Here is a 15,000-nt window from a genome sequence, read left to right as displayed (position 1 = left end):
TATATACCTCTGTTTGTCTCCGAGACTTTTGGACAGGTCTAGCAACCGATGCATAACATCCGCTCTGAAAATTTCTGACATTTAATACTTTCACCAACAAAAAAGTAGCAAAATACAACAATGTTTGGAGAGAAGAGAAGAACCACACACACACACACACACACACACACACACACGCACGCACGCACGCACGCACGCACGCACGCACACACACACACACACACACACACACACACACACACACACACACACACACAGGGATTTATGGGTGAATACAAGGCCATTGACAGTGAAAAAAGTGCAGAGTGGAAGAGTGTAGAGCAGTGAGGAGATGAACCACACATGACCGTAACTGCCCTCACTGGCCCCAATCCCAACAGAGACGCCTGATAGAAGACTGAAGACCATCAGGAGGAGAGAGACAAACAGGAGAGAGAGAAGACAGACAAAAGGATAGTAACCCGTGGTGGAGATAACTCCTCCCATTCCATCACCCTTCCACTCTGTCCACCACGCCATCCACCCACCAATCCAACCTCTCTCGTGCAGCTTCCAGAGCTCTCAGAGAGAAGATTACAGAAGCTTTACTCCTCGCTACACAACTGTTAGATCTTCACCAGCTGCATCGTTGTCATCCAATAGCTCCAACCACCACCACCACCACCACCACCACCACCACTACCAGCAGCACTTAGTCTGCCACCCGGGAGCCAGGCAGCTCAGCCAGCAGACCAGTCAGTCAGTCAGAAGGCAGACAACCTTCTCAAGGCCTCAGATGAGACCGCTGGTCGTCAACACTCAGACCCACCTGTTCGACAGCAATTAGCGGGGAATGGGTATAGCTGAGTAAGCGACTGGGGGGTTGTCACCGTCATGGCCTTAGACTAGAGCTTCACTCTGGCCTCTGCTGAGCCAAATAGTAGGGGGTTGGGGGCCTGAGCTTGAACGCCCACTACTAGTCAACTACCAGTAATACTGGCATCTGTGACATGGTTATTATGGTATACAGCAGACAGTAAACTAAAATTATTCATTCATTTAGAAGCACCTTTCAGAAGACCCAGACACTACACTACACCAGTCAAGGACAAAGTAGATTACTAATGAAGTTACTGTAACACGGATTTCGCTTAGTTCTCCTCCCAGACAGTGAAAAGGAAGATTAGCAACGTATCTTTTCTGTCAGCCCTTCATCTATACTGTAGGGGAAACAATCCCTGGGGACCAAAAATCATTAATAATCAAGTTATGCTTTTTGGGTTTTTCATGCCTTTACTAATAGGTCAGTCTGAGAGAGTGAGAGGAAAGCACTGGTAGAGAGAGATGGGGGAAAGATCGGGAAACAATCTCAGGCCGGAATCAAACCGGGTCCCTGGTCAACTGAACCACGGCACCCCATAAACGTAACATTTCTAGCAAAATCAGATTACTGGTAAATAGCATAAACAACATTTGGCCATACTGCACAGCATATTAAATCATTTACATTCCTATTAACCTAATAACTGATATAATTAGACAATAAGACATATATTAATGGCAAAAGCAGAAACATTCCCATTGGTGACTGTGATTTTATTATTCCACCCTTAATGGACAAAATGCAATAACCATTTGTTGGCCTTTTTCAGTAGAAACCATCTCTGCAAACTGCATCTGTCCGATCATTGGAAATGTAATTTATGAAAGGTCAATGAGGATGACTCAAGATTCAAATCTCTTTGCGTTAACTTCCAGCGTTTTTTTTTTTCTCGACATCATTATTTGTTTTTCATCTCTCTACAATAAATGGGTGCTGACCTTTCGCTTAACACCGCAGTGCCGTGGCTCTGAGTTGCTCCTCTTTCAGGAACTGAACAATGACTCTCGCTTGTTCCAGCCGGGCCCAACGCAGTCGTAATGAGAACTCCAACAGTGTCACACGTGCAAATGTCACAGTTAATAACGATCTGCCGGAGTGTCGAAGAGGAGGAGAGAAGATGAGGAGCAAAGAAGGGAGGAGAGAGAAGAGAGGAGTCCCACTCAGAGGGGTAAGGAAGGGAGGAGAGGAGAAGAAGGGGAAAGAGGACAAAGAGGAGGAAGAGAAGGAAGGAGCAAGGCCCTGATGTGACTACAACGCAGCTTCTTCTCCCAGCCACCACCCACCCAGCCACCCAGAGTCATTCGCCTCATCTGCCAGGGATGAATTCACATCCATTTCATTTCTTAATGTCCTCCCAACCACATCACAAACAAATACACAAACACAAATACACAATTACAAATACACAATACACAAATACAAACACCAATGTACACACACACACACACACACACACACACACACACACACACACACACACACACACACACACACACACACACACACACACACACACACACACACACACACACACACACACACACACACACACACACACACACATTTTTTCCCAGCCTTCTTTTTTGATATTCCAATTAATGTGATTACTTAACCGTGTCATGGAAGCTTGCATTTCTGTGTGTGTGTGTGTTTGTGTGTGCGTGTGCGTGTGCGTGTGCGTGTGCGTGTGCGTGTGCGTGTGTGTGTGTGTGTGTGCGTGCACACGACCGTCCGCCCACCTTCCCCTTGCTGGCTGCCTGAATAATAGATTTGGTTAATACATATTTCACCTCCTTTTATGTGCTGTGCACGTGCTCCATGGACAGCAGGGGGAAAGCCTGTCCTGTCCTCCTCCTCTATTCTCCTCTCTTCTCTCCTCTCCTCTCCTTCTCTCATCCCTCCTCTCCTCATCTTTCTCCTTCTTTCCTCTGCTTTGCTTTGCTTTCCTCTCCTCTTGCTCTAGCCACTCTTCTACTCTGCACTCCTTTTCCCTCTTCCTTCTCCTATAAGAGCATACAGTACAGTAAGGGGATTCCTCATGTCCCAAGGTCTCCAGGATGCACAGCACATCCAGGACAGCATTGACTTTCCATCCCAAGAAAATAACTGATATATTGGTTGCAGCATGGCCAAACAATTTTTTAAACCATGATATATATAAGACTTCAGAAGTGGATATTGTGAATTTAGCTAACTTTTGTTGAGTACCATACAAATATTGCCCAAGGTGTATTGGATACTGAGATTAAGTCCCCAGAAACACATATCTACAGTACTGTATACTGTATTATCATTGATGTCTGTACAGTGTTTTGAATGTGGAATCCATTTCCTTGTACAGTGCATGTGTACTTAACTGTAAAACGGATTTCGGATGGATTTCGGGTTCCATTCTGACAAATCACATTTTTTTTCTTGTTTTTTTTTTCCTTAGACATGGTCCACTCCATGAAACGCCATGTGTCCTTCTAGGAAGAAACAGAGAGCCACTTAGCCATGTGCGTGGACTCCAGGAGGACCTATAAAAGTGCACAAAAAGTGCACGTGTGAGCGTGTGTGTATGTGTGTGTGTGTGTGCGTGCATACATGTGTGTGTGCTTGCGTGCGTGCATGAGTGCGTGCGTGTGTGCATGAGTGCGTGCGTGCATGAGTGCATGAGTGCATGTGTGTGTGCGTGCATGTGTGTGTAGTGTGTGTGTGGAGCTTCTGGTGGTAGGGGATGGGGGCATATGTGGGCGTTTCCGCTAGAGTAACGGCACAGCCCTAGAGGCCATGGTTTGCTCCGTCAGCACAAACACACAGCCCAACTGAGTAGCCCTGAGCAGCCCTGTCCCTGGGACAAGAGCAACCTAAGCATCAATGGGCAGCCTGCAGCTCTCTTTACCCTCACAGCCAAATAGCCTGCACTAATCTCAACAATTACAATAATGGCAAAAAACAAAAGCAAGCTCACAAAATAGCTCAACAAAATGTTGTCAAATTCAAAAGCACCAACATTATTATTATTATTATTATTATTATTATTATTATTATTATTATTATTATTATTATTATTATTATTACTACTACTACTACTACTACTACTACTACTACTACTACTAATAATAATAATAACAATAACAATAATGATAACAATACTATTAAAAAAAGGAAAACAATGTATCTACACTAACCCAAAACACAACAACAACAGACATGAATGACAAAAAACTAAAACCTTTTTAGCATCTTTTCAGTATTGACCTTTCGAACAACCCAGGTGCCTGTCGATCACGTATAGAGAGTGTAGGTTAATTATGAGCAGTCATACAAGTAACCTTCACAAAAAATGACCTTTGCGTCTCCTCCTCTTCCCCACTAAAGCGGTCAGAGCACCATTGGTAACCTGTCTGGGAGTTGTAATTACAGTGAGGAACACTGTAATTATCTTCCGTTTAATCGATACAACAAACATGACTAGCTTAGCTGTCTGCGTCAAGGAAGGATGGTTTCCCTCTATTGTCCCAAGTTCTCGGCTATTCAATGAATAGGTAATGATGGAGCTTTATTTTCAGGTCCCCTCCATGTTAATGGCAAGCATGTTTAATCTGGAAACGTGAAGAAAGTCTGCACCTCCCCCCTTGACAGTTTTGAAAGTGGTGTAGTGATGTGAAACACACCACAGAGAGACATTTTGGGTTATACGCGATTACACAGAACCAGATTTAAAAGGCTGCTCTCCACTCGTGGACATTTCTATGTCATGTTCAAGTCAGGCACTTAACTTGAGAAAACACAAGACATGTGGCACTTACTCCGGGGCAGGATGTTGGCTAATATTCCTATCGCTCTGTAATGAAGACTGAATTAGGCATATGATGGACCTTTTGTTCAATTGCGAGGAAACATATACGGTAATAGCTCTAATGCGTTTCACTAGCTATGTGTTGCAAGTCCACCATTTTGGATATTTTCCACACTCTGATGATCACATAGATATGTGTGCATGTGGGTGTCATAGGTTACTTGTATATGAATGATGTTTGCAAAGGCATAGAGTAGAGTAGAGTAGAGTAGAGTAGAGTAACTTTATTAATCCTCAGGGGGAAATTCAGGTATCCAGTTGCTTACATAAATACACAAATAAACAAATGCCCACATGGACATTTCAAGACACAAATAACACAGGAATATTCAGGGAGGGGAAAATAAAAATAAAAATAGTAAAGATAAAAAATGTGGAAAAATAATAATAGGCCAGGGTGCTATAGGCTGCTGTAAGAAGACAGTCTAACCTCATAGCATAGGGTGCTGTTACAAGCTACAACCTAATTGTCATCAAAATGTAATGACAAAGTCTTAATCAGTTACTTAAGACTCTCTGCATTGACTATCATGCTATGCTATGGTGTATAGTAGCCTATAGGCCTAGTTGAGTGTTTTCAGCAAAGAGTGAATTGGCCCGTCGACGGGCCTATCTGCGATGAGAAGCGATGGCAGGATGTATACTCATCTGTTGTCTTCATGGGGATGTCTCCAACACATTGGTTAAGGTATTTTGCTTTGTTTACTTACATGTACCAGTCCAGAAGCAGAACAACATATGGACCCCACAAGGAATGAAACTTTAAAGAAAGTGCTGCTTGAAGCTATGCTGCTTTCTGCTTTTTTGAAAATGTGTATTTTCTGTTCTTCCCTAGCACCCCTCATTCCCACTTGGTGTGGATGTAGACTACTTGGACATATTTGTTATTTGATTTCCATCTATTGTTCACAGTCATCTTTGTTTAGGCTTATCTTTTGTTTTAAAAACTCTTAGCAGAGAGGGGAAGATCACTGCCAAAATATCTATCAAAATGAAATTCTTAGAGAGTGGTCAACACATACCAGAATTGAAAAAGGCATCAGAGAAAAGGGTTGAATACATCTGGAGACCAATGTGAAACATTTTCACTTCATATTTGGAGAGGAAAGATAACATTTTGTGGTAGAGTAAGATAAATGATCTAACCTACAAATGAAAACAACAACTCGACTGCATTCCAAAGACATTATGAAATTCTTCTCCAACTCAGACATTCATGTCGATGTTCATGGGAATTAATTAATGATAGCCTAAATGAAAATGACGTTTTCTTTCCAAATTGCACTCAGATCGTTTCCCCCAGTTTCGACAACTCGACGCGTCTCACACGCCATCATTAGTTACAGAAACGTTTTTAATAAAGTTTGAATAGGCTACGTGCTATTCCATAAACAGAAAAAAGTAAAAAGGTGTTCCAGACGTGACTTGCAAAAGCCTTGGAAATAATGCACCTCAAGATCACACGGTACCGCAGTGATGAGAGAGAATGGTTAGGCAAAGCCTTCTCCAAGATAATGGCTCGTGGAGACATCATCTTATCTTTACACACGATGTAACGACTGGAGATTCTGTGATAAATATATCTAGATAGTTCTGGTGATGAAGCTGTAAGTCATTATCAATATAAATACGCTAAATATCAGCGCAAGTAGCAGGTTATATGAGTACGTCTGAAACCACGTCACGTTTCAGTGCTACTGGTAGAGCAGAAGTTTGGCGTGTCAGACCTTGAGAGACCATCCAACGACACGGACGCGCAAAACCGCCTTGGCATATTTCTTGGTGTAGTGGTGGACATTAATCATGATGTCTCAATGTACAATAAAATAGTGGCTCTTGGCATACAAGGAAGGTCTTCAAATCATCCATTTTGGCGGTTCATTCGGATTATTGAATCTTTTAAAGGAAATGCACTGGGAGTAGGCAGTATGGATTGCTACAAAAGCCGAACCTTCCCCAGAAAGGATTTGCCTGCGGTACACTGAAAGTGCAGGAAATGCTTATGGGAACTACCAATTCCTTAACTATAAGGTGAGCTTTCAAATCAGGAACTTTTTGGTTCAACTACAATTTACTTGTTTTGGAATTTCTACGCGCAATACAGCGCGCTCCATACTTTCCAAGCGGACTGAATTTAGACATCCGCATGCTATTGTTGTCTGTCTACAATAGGAAGAGATTTCTTATACATTACTCCAACTTGTGTTTACAGACTGGCGCAGTAGGCTACGTTTTATCTCCGTATAGCCTACTGTTTTGTTTTACGCATGGGAGAAATACAGAAGTTGTTCAATTCCATTGTGTTGCGAGCATATCGCATCTTTTAGGCTACTTCAGACCAGCGGTTGACCGCACAGCATCACTCCCATTTTACTGTAGGCAGTGTCAAATATGGGTTTACCAAACATAAACCCTCACAAAGTAGTTTTCCGACATGGTTTGCTTTAATGTGTCAACTCGTTGAACTGAAACGAAACACCGCTGTGTGTTATAGTTTGTTTAAAGCCATGTTTAATTTCCCTGTTTCCTTGCAATTGCAGGATAACATTGCCACACGCTCTATCATGACTGATGGCGAGGGAAGAGAGCACTTTCACCACTTGGAGAACGAGGGGGAGAGAGGACCCATTTCGGCTTTGTACCGGGCGCCAGGTCAGGGCGAAGACACAGGCGATGAGGAGGAGAGGGGCAGCACATGGATCCCTGAGTCGGCTCGGGCACAGGGTTCCAGCGGGCGCGACCCAACTCCGGATCTGGCGTCGGATGATGAGGAGCAGCCTCCCTACCCGCTTCTCGCCCCCGTTGTGTTTTTCTGCATGAAACAGACCACTCGACCACGTAGCTGGTGTCTACGAATGGTTTGTAATCCATATCCTTTGCTTATTGATGGTGGTCCTAAATTGGAGGTTACTGAGGTCAGAGGATTTTTTTTAGAGCAGTGGGCTTTGAAGTGGGACTGTGTGTGTGTTTGCGTGCGTGTGCGAGTGCACAGATAAGACATCTATACATTTTTCATTGTTTGGACAATATTTGGAAAATTGAGCTAAATAAGACCCAACATGTTGATATCAAACAAGCACACTGACTTGAGAGGTAAGGTGGTACTGCCATGTGTGTGGTCATGCGTGATGTATGGTTCATCATGAACTTTTCTTATAGCCTAATATTTAAAAAATCCAAGATCATTTATCATACTTAAGTTTTATTTTCTGTTGCCAATATTATCTCCAAGAAGCCTTAGGGCTTTTGAACAGTAGGCTAAAAAAGAGTTCTGTGGGAAAAAAACAGCATCTGAGACAAGACACCTATCCCCAGCTGAATCATAGCTGAAGTCAGATTTTGGGAGTTTTAAGAGCATCATAAATTGATCTGGAACAAGGAAATTCATGTTTTGACAGCACAGCAGTGTTTTCTGCTGTGGTAGGGGAATGGGCAATTAACTTGAGAGGATGTTATGATGGCCCCTTACATGTAAGGCTTCTGCTCCACCATTTTGTCATCTGTGCTTGGTTGACGCATTAATTGGCCTCTTGCAGCTGAGTGGATGCACTGCTCAGACATATTCTGGTATCTTCTGGCTTGGTTATCATTCATCTGTGCATTTAGATATTAGTGCTTTACTCGAGAGCTCATTGCCTTTGAACCACTCATGGTCCTCCCACAGTTGCATGGCATGTGTATTGTGTCACCGGAGCAAATGCATCAACAGAGACTGTTATGAAGGGATCATTCAACTTAAGAACGGAGATGCATTAAACCAATGATAACAGAGGAAATTAATTTCAACAGATGTCTTCTTGATATGTGCACAGTAGCTGTTGGTTCTTGTTGGTTTTCTTGCACTGGTGAAATGACACATATGACAGTTCTATGATGGCATTGTGTGTGGTGCAATGGCATATTTTATTCACAGCTCTGTTGTTAAACGGTACTTGATTGTGGTGCTTAAAATGCCAAATTAAATAGCCTTGAGGTACAATTGCTAATGCTGTTGCAGCCAAAACAAACCCTGCAGTCAAAACAGCACTGCAGTGCTCACTTAGTGACTCGGTGGAACCCACTCAACTCCTCCTAAACATGTGTTAGGAAAACACAAAGTCCATTTGTGACCGGGCTTACATTTCTGCAGCTATGGGTATATCCTATACATTTCACTTTCTGCCATGGGTCAGATGTATGGAATCCTGTACAATTAACCGTTTTCTGGTCTGCTGTAGGAGACTTTGTTAGGGATTGTCTGGTGTTCAAAAGACCTAGACAGCCGTGCTGGAGATTATTATTCATCAGTTCGGATCATTTATATTCTACATTTCCTCTTCCTTCAGGCCCCTTAAACTTGGAAATGGCTTTTTGGCCACTCAACTGGAAATTATTTTTGTCATACAAGAGTTATGAAAGTGACTTTTTGGCTCTTGTTCGGCGTCCCAAAAAGCATGACACTGCCGTTTTGGAGAAAGTGGGACATAGTGTATAAAGTATCCATGAATTCTCCTGTCTTCAGAGAACCACCACACTCTTATGCTTATCAGGAGAAATTAATAGGCTAACCCTTTCTTTCTTTCTTTCTTTCTTTCTTTCTTTCTTTCTTTCTTTCTTTCTTTCTTTCTTTCTTTCTTTCTTTCTTTCTTTCTTTCTTTCTTCATGCACGATCATGGATCTTGATGTAAAAAGGCAGCATGGATTGTTGCCTGGCATTCATGGCTACTGTTGAGACAAGTAGATAAATATTTGACATGGGTATATAGCCTACGTATAGTCAGACTATAGAATGTGTATGTGTGTGTGTGTGTGGGGGGGGATGTATGGGAGATGGGTGGATGATTCTTCCATGTTTTGATTAGTCATCCATAAGTGCTCACCCACCCACAGGCACGTGCTGAACCGTAACACTCCATCCCCACGATACACATGCACACGCATGGAGGACGATGACTAATTTGTGTACCAGTGCAGTGTGCGTGTATACGCTATAAGACATTGACGGCTGAGCCAGAGTTGGTGTCTTCTCTGCTACGGTACTGCGTGGCTATTGCCATACAAGACAGCTTATCTCTCTGATGATGGAGGGAGAGAGAGGGTCGTGTGCTGTCATTCATTATGATTGCATACTTTTTATTAGCTGTTTGAAAGAGTCAGCCTTTAGCATGGAGGATAGAAATAGAGATTCTTTCTCTTGCTAGCCCCTGCCTAGCTTCTCTTATCTTAAAAAAACACATTTGTGCCAATAAAACTACAAAGTCCATTATTATGCGAGCATCTTTTAGACAGCATCTGCAAATGCTAGACTCTCTACTGAAAGCACACACCCGACGTAACAAATCAAACAGACCATTATGACATTACGATTGGAGTCAGTGTTTCAATCACTGGTCTTTGACATTTGTCACTCCCGACACGATCCACACCAGTTTCATAAACCATTCCCAGCATGCAGCACCTCCCACTGCCTCATGATTCTGACATAATCTATAATAATAATAACACAATGTCATTACATAGTCCCTTCACTGTGTGTGTGTCGGGTTGGCAAGCAGGGCTGAAATCAAGCATGGCGCCTGAAATTAAGCATGAAACAGTAGGCCACATATAGCATTTGCTAGCAGATACTCTTAGAATTTTTTTCAATCAATAGAATTATTCCGTTCGTCATGACTTTGGTGGTGGAACAGTTTTATGGGTTTAGGTGTGGCGAGAAGAGCTATCGGTACCATAATCTGGGTCACACTAGGTGTAATGGTTGTGCCACTTAAAGATAGATCAACCACCTCATCTTTTCACAGCAAACTGACCTACTGTCAGATCAGAGAGGCATGGCAGTTGACTCTTAAACTGACTAGTTTTAAGTGCAAAGTATTGTAGACTTATGTTCCATTGTTACGTATAGTTTACTTCAAGTAGACAAGTGCAACCATTCAGGCTGTTAATTCTTTCACATCTAATTTTATTTCTTCAAGGCAGACATGATGGCAAGTACTCTCAGCAATGACTAGTTTACTACAATATATGTTGAATGTACAGCATAAAATAAAAGGTATATTACTATAATATCACTTATTACATATGTTTCATTTTTAAGCAAATTTGGGTGGTGTAGAAATGAGTACAACCCAGTGAAAGCCTCAGAGAGAAGCTACATATATATTTTTTAAAGGAACAAGCATTCTTTCAGTGTAAGGTGATTATCCACCGCTTTCCACTAGAAAATTGGTGTTGAGTAGAGTAAATCCCTTCCCATATCCTGCTGTAGGCCATGTCATGACATGGACGAGAAAGGACAAGAGACCTGAGAAATGTCACCACATGGATTAGAAACGGCAAGAAAATGCTTTGTTTTACACCAGAAAGGTCAATGTTATGAGAAGAGCATTAAAGCTTTAATTATCATTCAAAACACCCTATTAATAAAGTGATCCAAAACATTAGGATAGACGGATCTGCAACCGTCTCACAGAGACGTCCAGTTGGGCTACAGGCTTTAACACCTCAAGAGGAGCATTTGTTGATGAGAATGATTGAAGAAAGTTGGTGTGCAAGTTCACTACAGTTATTTAAGGAAATGGAATAGAAATCTAGTTGATTATTTCCTATGACATGATGCACCACACTGAGGAGGAATGCATTTAGAGTTTCGAATGATCTAGGGCTGATTCATTCTAAGGCGACTGGGACTATATACTGTGGAGTGACGAATTCAAGATCAATCTTTTTAGAATGGATGGTCTCAAAACTAAGGTGTTGTTAAAGGGACACTGTGTGAGATTTTTAGTTGTTTATTTCCAGAATTCATGCTGCCCATTCACTAATGTTACCTTTTTCATGAATACTTACCCCACCATCAAATTCTAAGTATTCATTATGACTGGAAAAATTGCACTTTTCATACATGAAAAGGGGGATCTTCTCCATGGTCCGCCATTTTTAATTTCCAGAAATAGCCATTTTAAGCTGCAAAAATGACTGTACTTGGGCCAAACTAGAAAATATTAGTTTATTACTTTGTAAACTTTCATGAAAAGGTCAAATTTGGCAATAGGCGACACAGTTTCAATGAGCAGCATAGTTGCAGTACCTTTTTTGACCATTTCCTGCACAGTGTACCTTTAAGATGAAGAATATCAAGGAAAATGTGTGATGCCCACATTGAAACATAGATAGTGCCCTTTATGTGGGGTTGCATGAGTGCTGCTGGTTTCATTGATGGAAGCATGAATAGATGTTGTGCTCAATGCAAAGGTGTCCAAGTCCTTGGTTATTGTGATATTTTGGCCACTGATGATTTTCTAAAGAGATGAGTTATTAAGTATGACACCAGATCTGCAGTCATTCAACCATCCATTGCCAGTTTGGTTGAAAACAATTTGGCATCACTCTGGGGTGTACTCATTTTTGCACCACCATAATTTCACAAACGTTATATTATTATTAACCATAATTTTCTGTTGTAAACGTTTGAATTAAACATACTCTATGCATATTTTGAAAACAACAAAGGCATTGTATTATTCATTTTCAGATATTGATTTTTATCATGTATTTTCCCTGATGACGCTAATAGTTTTGAGAGCATCAGGATTGAAAGCTGCAGTGTCTCACAAACCACTTTCCATGTCACTGACCACAAACAAACCATTGTCAGCAAAACTGTCAAACCTAATCCATGATCTGTAGGAAATAACTTACAGACCAGAATTACTTTCCAGCATTCACATTTACTGCCTCAGTTTTTTGTTTGCTTTACCTGACCCAAGACACAACTGGCACAGGCAAAGATGAGCTCTACCACAATCATTGTATTCCCAGCCCAGACGAAGGGGTGATGTTTAACTGTGCCTAAAATATACAAACCAGCCTTTAAAATTGTATGCAGTATATGGCCAGTCCTGTGATGGCTGTACCTTTACACATCAGGACAAATCCAGTGCAAACTGCACTCCCTATAGTGAGTAATGTGAGAGGGGTTTGCTCAGGCTACTGGTTGAATGAGCCAAAAGTATGGCTGTAACAATATTGCATGGAACCGAGAAATCGCGATACGCAGAGTCACAATACCGTATTGCAGTGCAAGAAGACACTTTCAGAGTTCTGGCAGTTCAGAAAACAATTGACTGACCAATGTGAAAAAAGCAAATTGATTTATGTACAAAGATACATTTAAAAACCTTGGGTAGTATCGAACCTTAGGTCATAAATTGTGATACAAACCGAATCGTGAGTTAAGTGTATCATTGCAGCCCTAGCCAAAAGTATATTTTATTACCTATTTTCAAGGTAACGATTCAGTCCTCATGTTGGATCTTCCTCAGACTGGGACAAACCTTTCACTTCTGTTTGCAGTCACAGATAGTTGTTGTTGGTGTTGGTGTGAATGCCATTTAGCCGGAGGAAAGATCAGCTTCTGCGGCATAATTGGGAGTGTCCCTATTTTGTGAGAGAGCCGATAGCAGATAAACACACTGATTAGACTCAGTGTTTGATATTTTTGACTAATCTCTTTGTGAAGCAAGACTGCTGTATCCGTAGGCCAACTGTTTAGAGAGTGTTTAGAGAAACGGTGTGGAACTAATGAGAGAAGCTGTACAGCGCACCAATCATCTTGCTGGTTGAGCCTGATCACACTTCAGAGGCATTTCTTGTCTTAATTCCTGTCTAACTCGAAGGGCTCTCTTTGTTACGCTACAGTGCACTATGCTACAATATGCAACCATGCTACAGTGTATGGTACGTTATGCAACAATATGCTGCTACCAGTTTAAAGAAAGGCAAAATGTTTTACTATTTCTCATAAAATGCCATTAACGCTCCCCTTCAAAGTGGCTCTCTGTTTGCTTTGCTCTGGTTGGGGCAGTATTTTGAAGAAAGCATACATTTTGGAATTTTCCCCACTAAATATCATTCACTCACAGCTGGCTCACTCTGAATGTATACATTAAACACTACACTAAGGGGTTAGCCTTTGGACATGTTTTGGCGCACTCTGAATCTCACTTGCGGTGCATCTGCAAGTATCTACTGCCTATGTAGAAGGCAAAAATAAGGAAGTGCCTATGTAGTATATCTGAAAACCCTAGTAGGCTTTCAACCAGAAGGCAAACAGTACCCGGATGACTTTCTATATTAGGTCATATTTGCAGTAGGCAAACGATGGTTACTTAGCGGGGTTCGATAACTGTGCGGCCATTGGTAGCTACCTTAGTTGCTACCAAAACCCACAAGTGGCTGGCATCCTGCCGACACAGGCCAAGGCATGGCTGTGTTCCCTTGTTTGCAGGAAGGAGACACTATATAGATGGAAGATTTGGCTGCAATATTTATCTTTGTTGGGCTTGAGGCAGCCCCAGTTAGAAGCTAGTGTCCCTGACTGTTTCTCCACAATTCTGCGCACACCTTCACGTTTTAAGATTCATGATCACTGCTGTTGTTCATTTGTGGGCATGTGTATGTGTGTCTGTAATGTTGTGTGTATACGTAAGTTACTGAGTGTTTGTCTGCATTTCAAGGCTGTATCTGTGCTATGCCAGCAGTGAGGCTCATGATTGCTTTGTCAGTGAGACACCTGCGACTGGGTGTCTGAGTCACAAGGCGGGGTGTATCATCCCCACTTAAAACTATGAGATGATACAGCAGATGGTTGACCCCAAAGCAACCTGGACAAGGAGTGTTACTGTTTGTCAAGTTGGCCTAAAATTAAAATGGTCTTTATTGGTTTGGACCTGCACTAAACCTGGACTGTAACACTTTTTAAATTAAGGTTATGACCACCAGCCTTCAGTTTGGATTGTGGAAAAGTGTCATGCAACACAAATGTCTGTGCAAACAGACAATTAAGTTTTATCTCATCTTCTTATCATCTTATCTTATCAGTTATATATAATGCTATATATAATGTGATATATAATGGCGAGGAGTGTGTGTGTGTGCGTGCGTGTATGTGTGTGTGTGCGTGTATGTGTGCACTGACGTTGATGTGAAAAAAGAGACTCAACATGATGTCTTGGTTAAAAAAGTGGAGAAACAAATGGGGAAAAAAGGTTGCCGTTGGAGTGCCTTTGGAAATATAGCCTTATGGCTGGGCCTGAAGAACAGGGAACAGAAGAAGTACATTCGCAAACCACCGCCAGTCGCTACCAAGTTCTCTGAAATCCCTCATCCACACCGGCCTTATACAATTGATATATTTCTCGTGTGTCAGGCCACCCACCCCTACTCCCATAAGATGGGCTGGACCTCACTAAGTATTGATTTGATTGTGTAAGGCGTGGTGAAATAGACTTCAGCACACCTTGATTTATTCCCA

The 15,000-nt window shown here is 41.9% G+C and overlaps 1 protein-coding gene across 1 annotated transcript in view; it reads left to right on the top strand.

Moving 5' to 3' along the window:
* The first annotated feature begins 6,451 nt into the window (after nucleotides 1-6,451).
* cacna1ha (calcium channel, voltage-dependent, T type, alpha 1H subunit a) overlaps nucleotides 6,452-15,000 on the top strand; it is a 234,478-nt gene continuing 225,929 nt past the window's right edge. Inside the window, exons 1-2 of the mRNA XM_063219242.1 lie at nucleotides 6,452-6,737; nucleotides 7,247-7,575. Of these exons, the coding sequence (XP_063075312.1) occupies nucleotides 7,271-7,575 (305 nt within the window). The 5' untranslated portion in view covers nucleotides 6,452-6,737; nucleotides 7,247-7,270. The remainder of the gene's footprint in view (nucleotides 6,738-7,246; nucleotides 7,576-15,000) is intronic.

Source organism: Engraulis encrasicolus, chromosome 2, assembly GCF_034702125.1.
Source record: "Engraulis encrasicolus isolate BLACKSEA-1 chromosome 2, IST_EnEncr_1.0, whole genome shotgun sequence".
NCBI classification, from domain to species: domain Eukaryota; kingdom Metazoa; phylum Chordata; class Actinopteri; order Clupeiformes; family Engraulidae; genus Engraulis; species Engraulis encrasicolus.
Note: the sequence above shows the minus strand (reverse complement) of the source record. Positions and strands in the feature narration are given on the sequence as shown.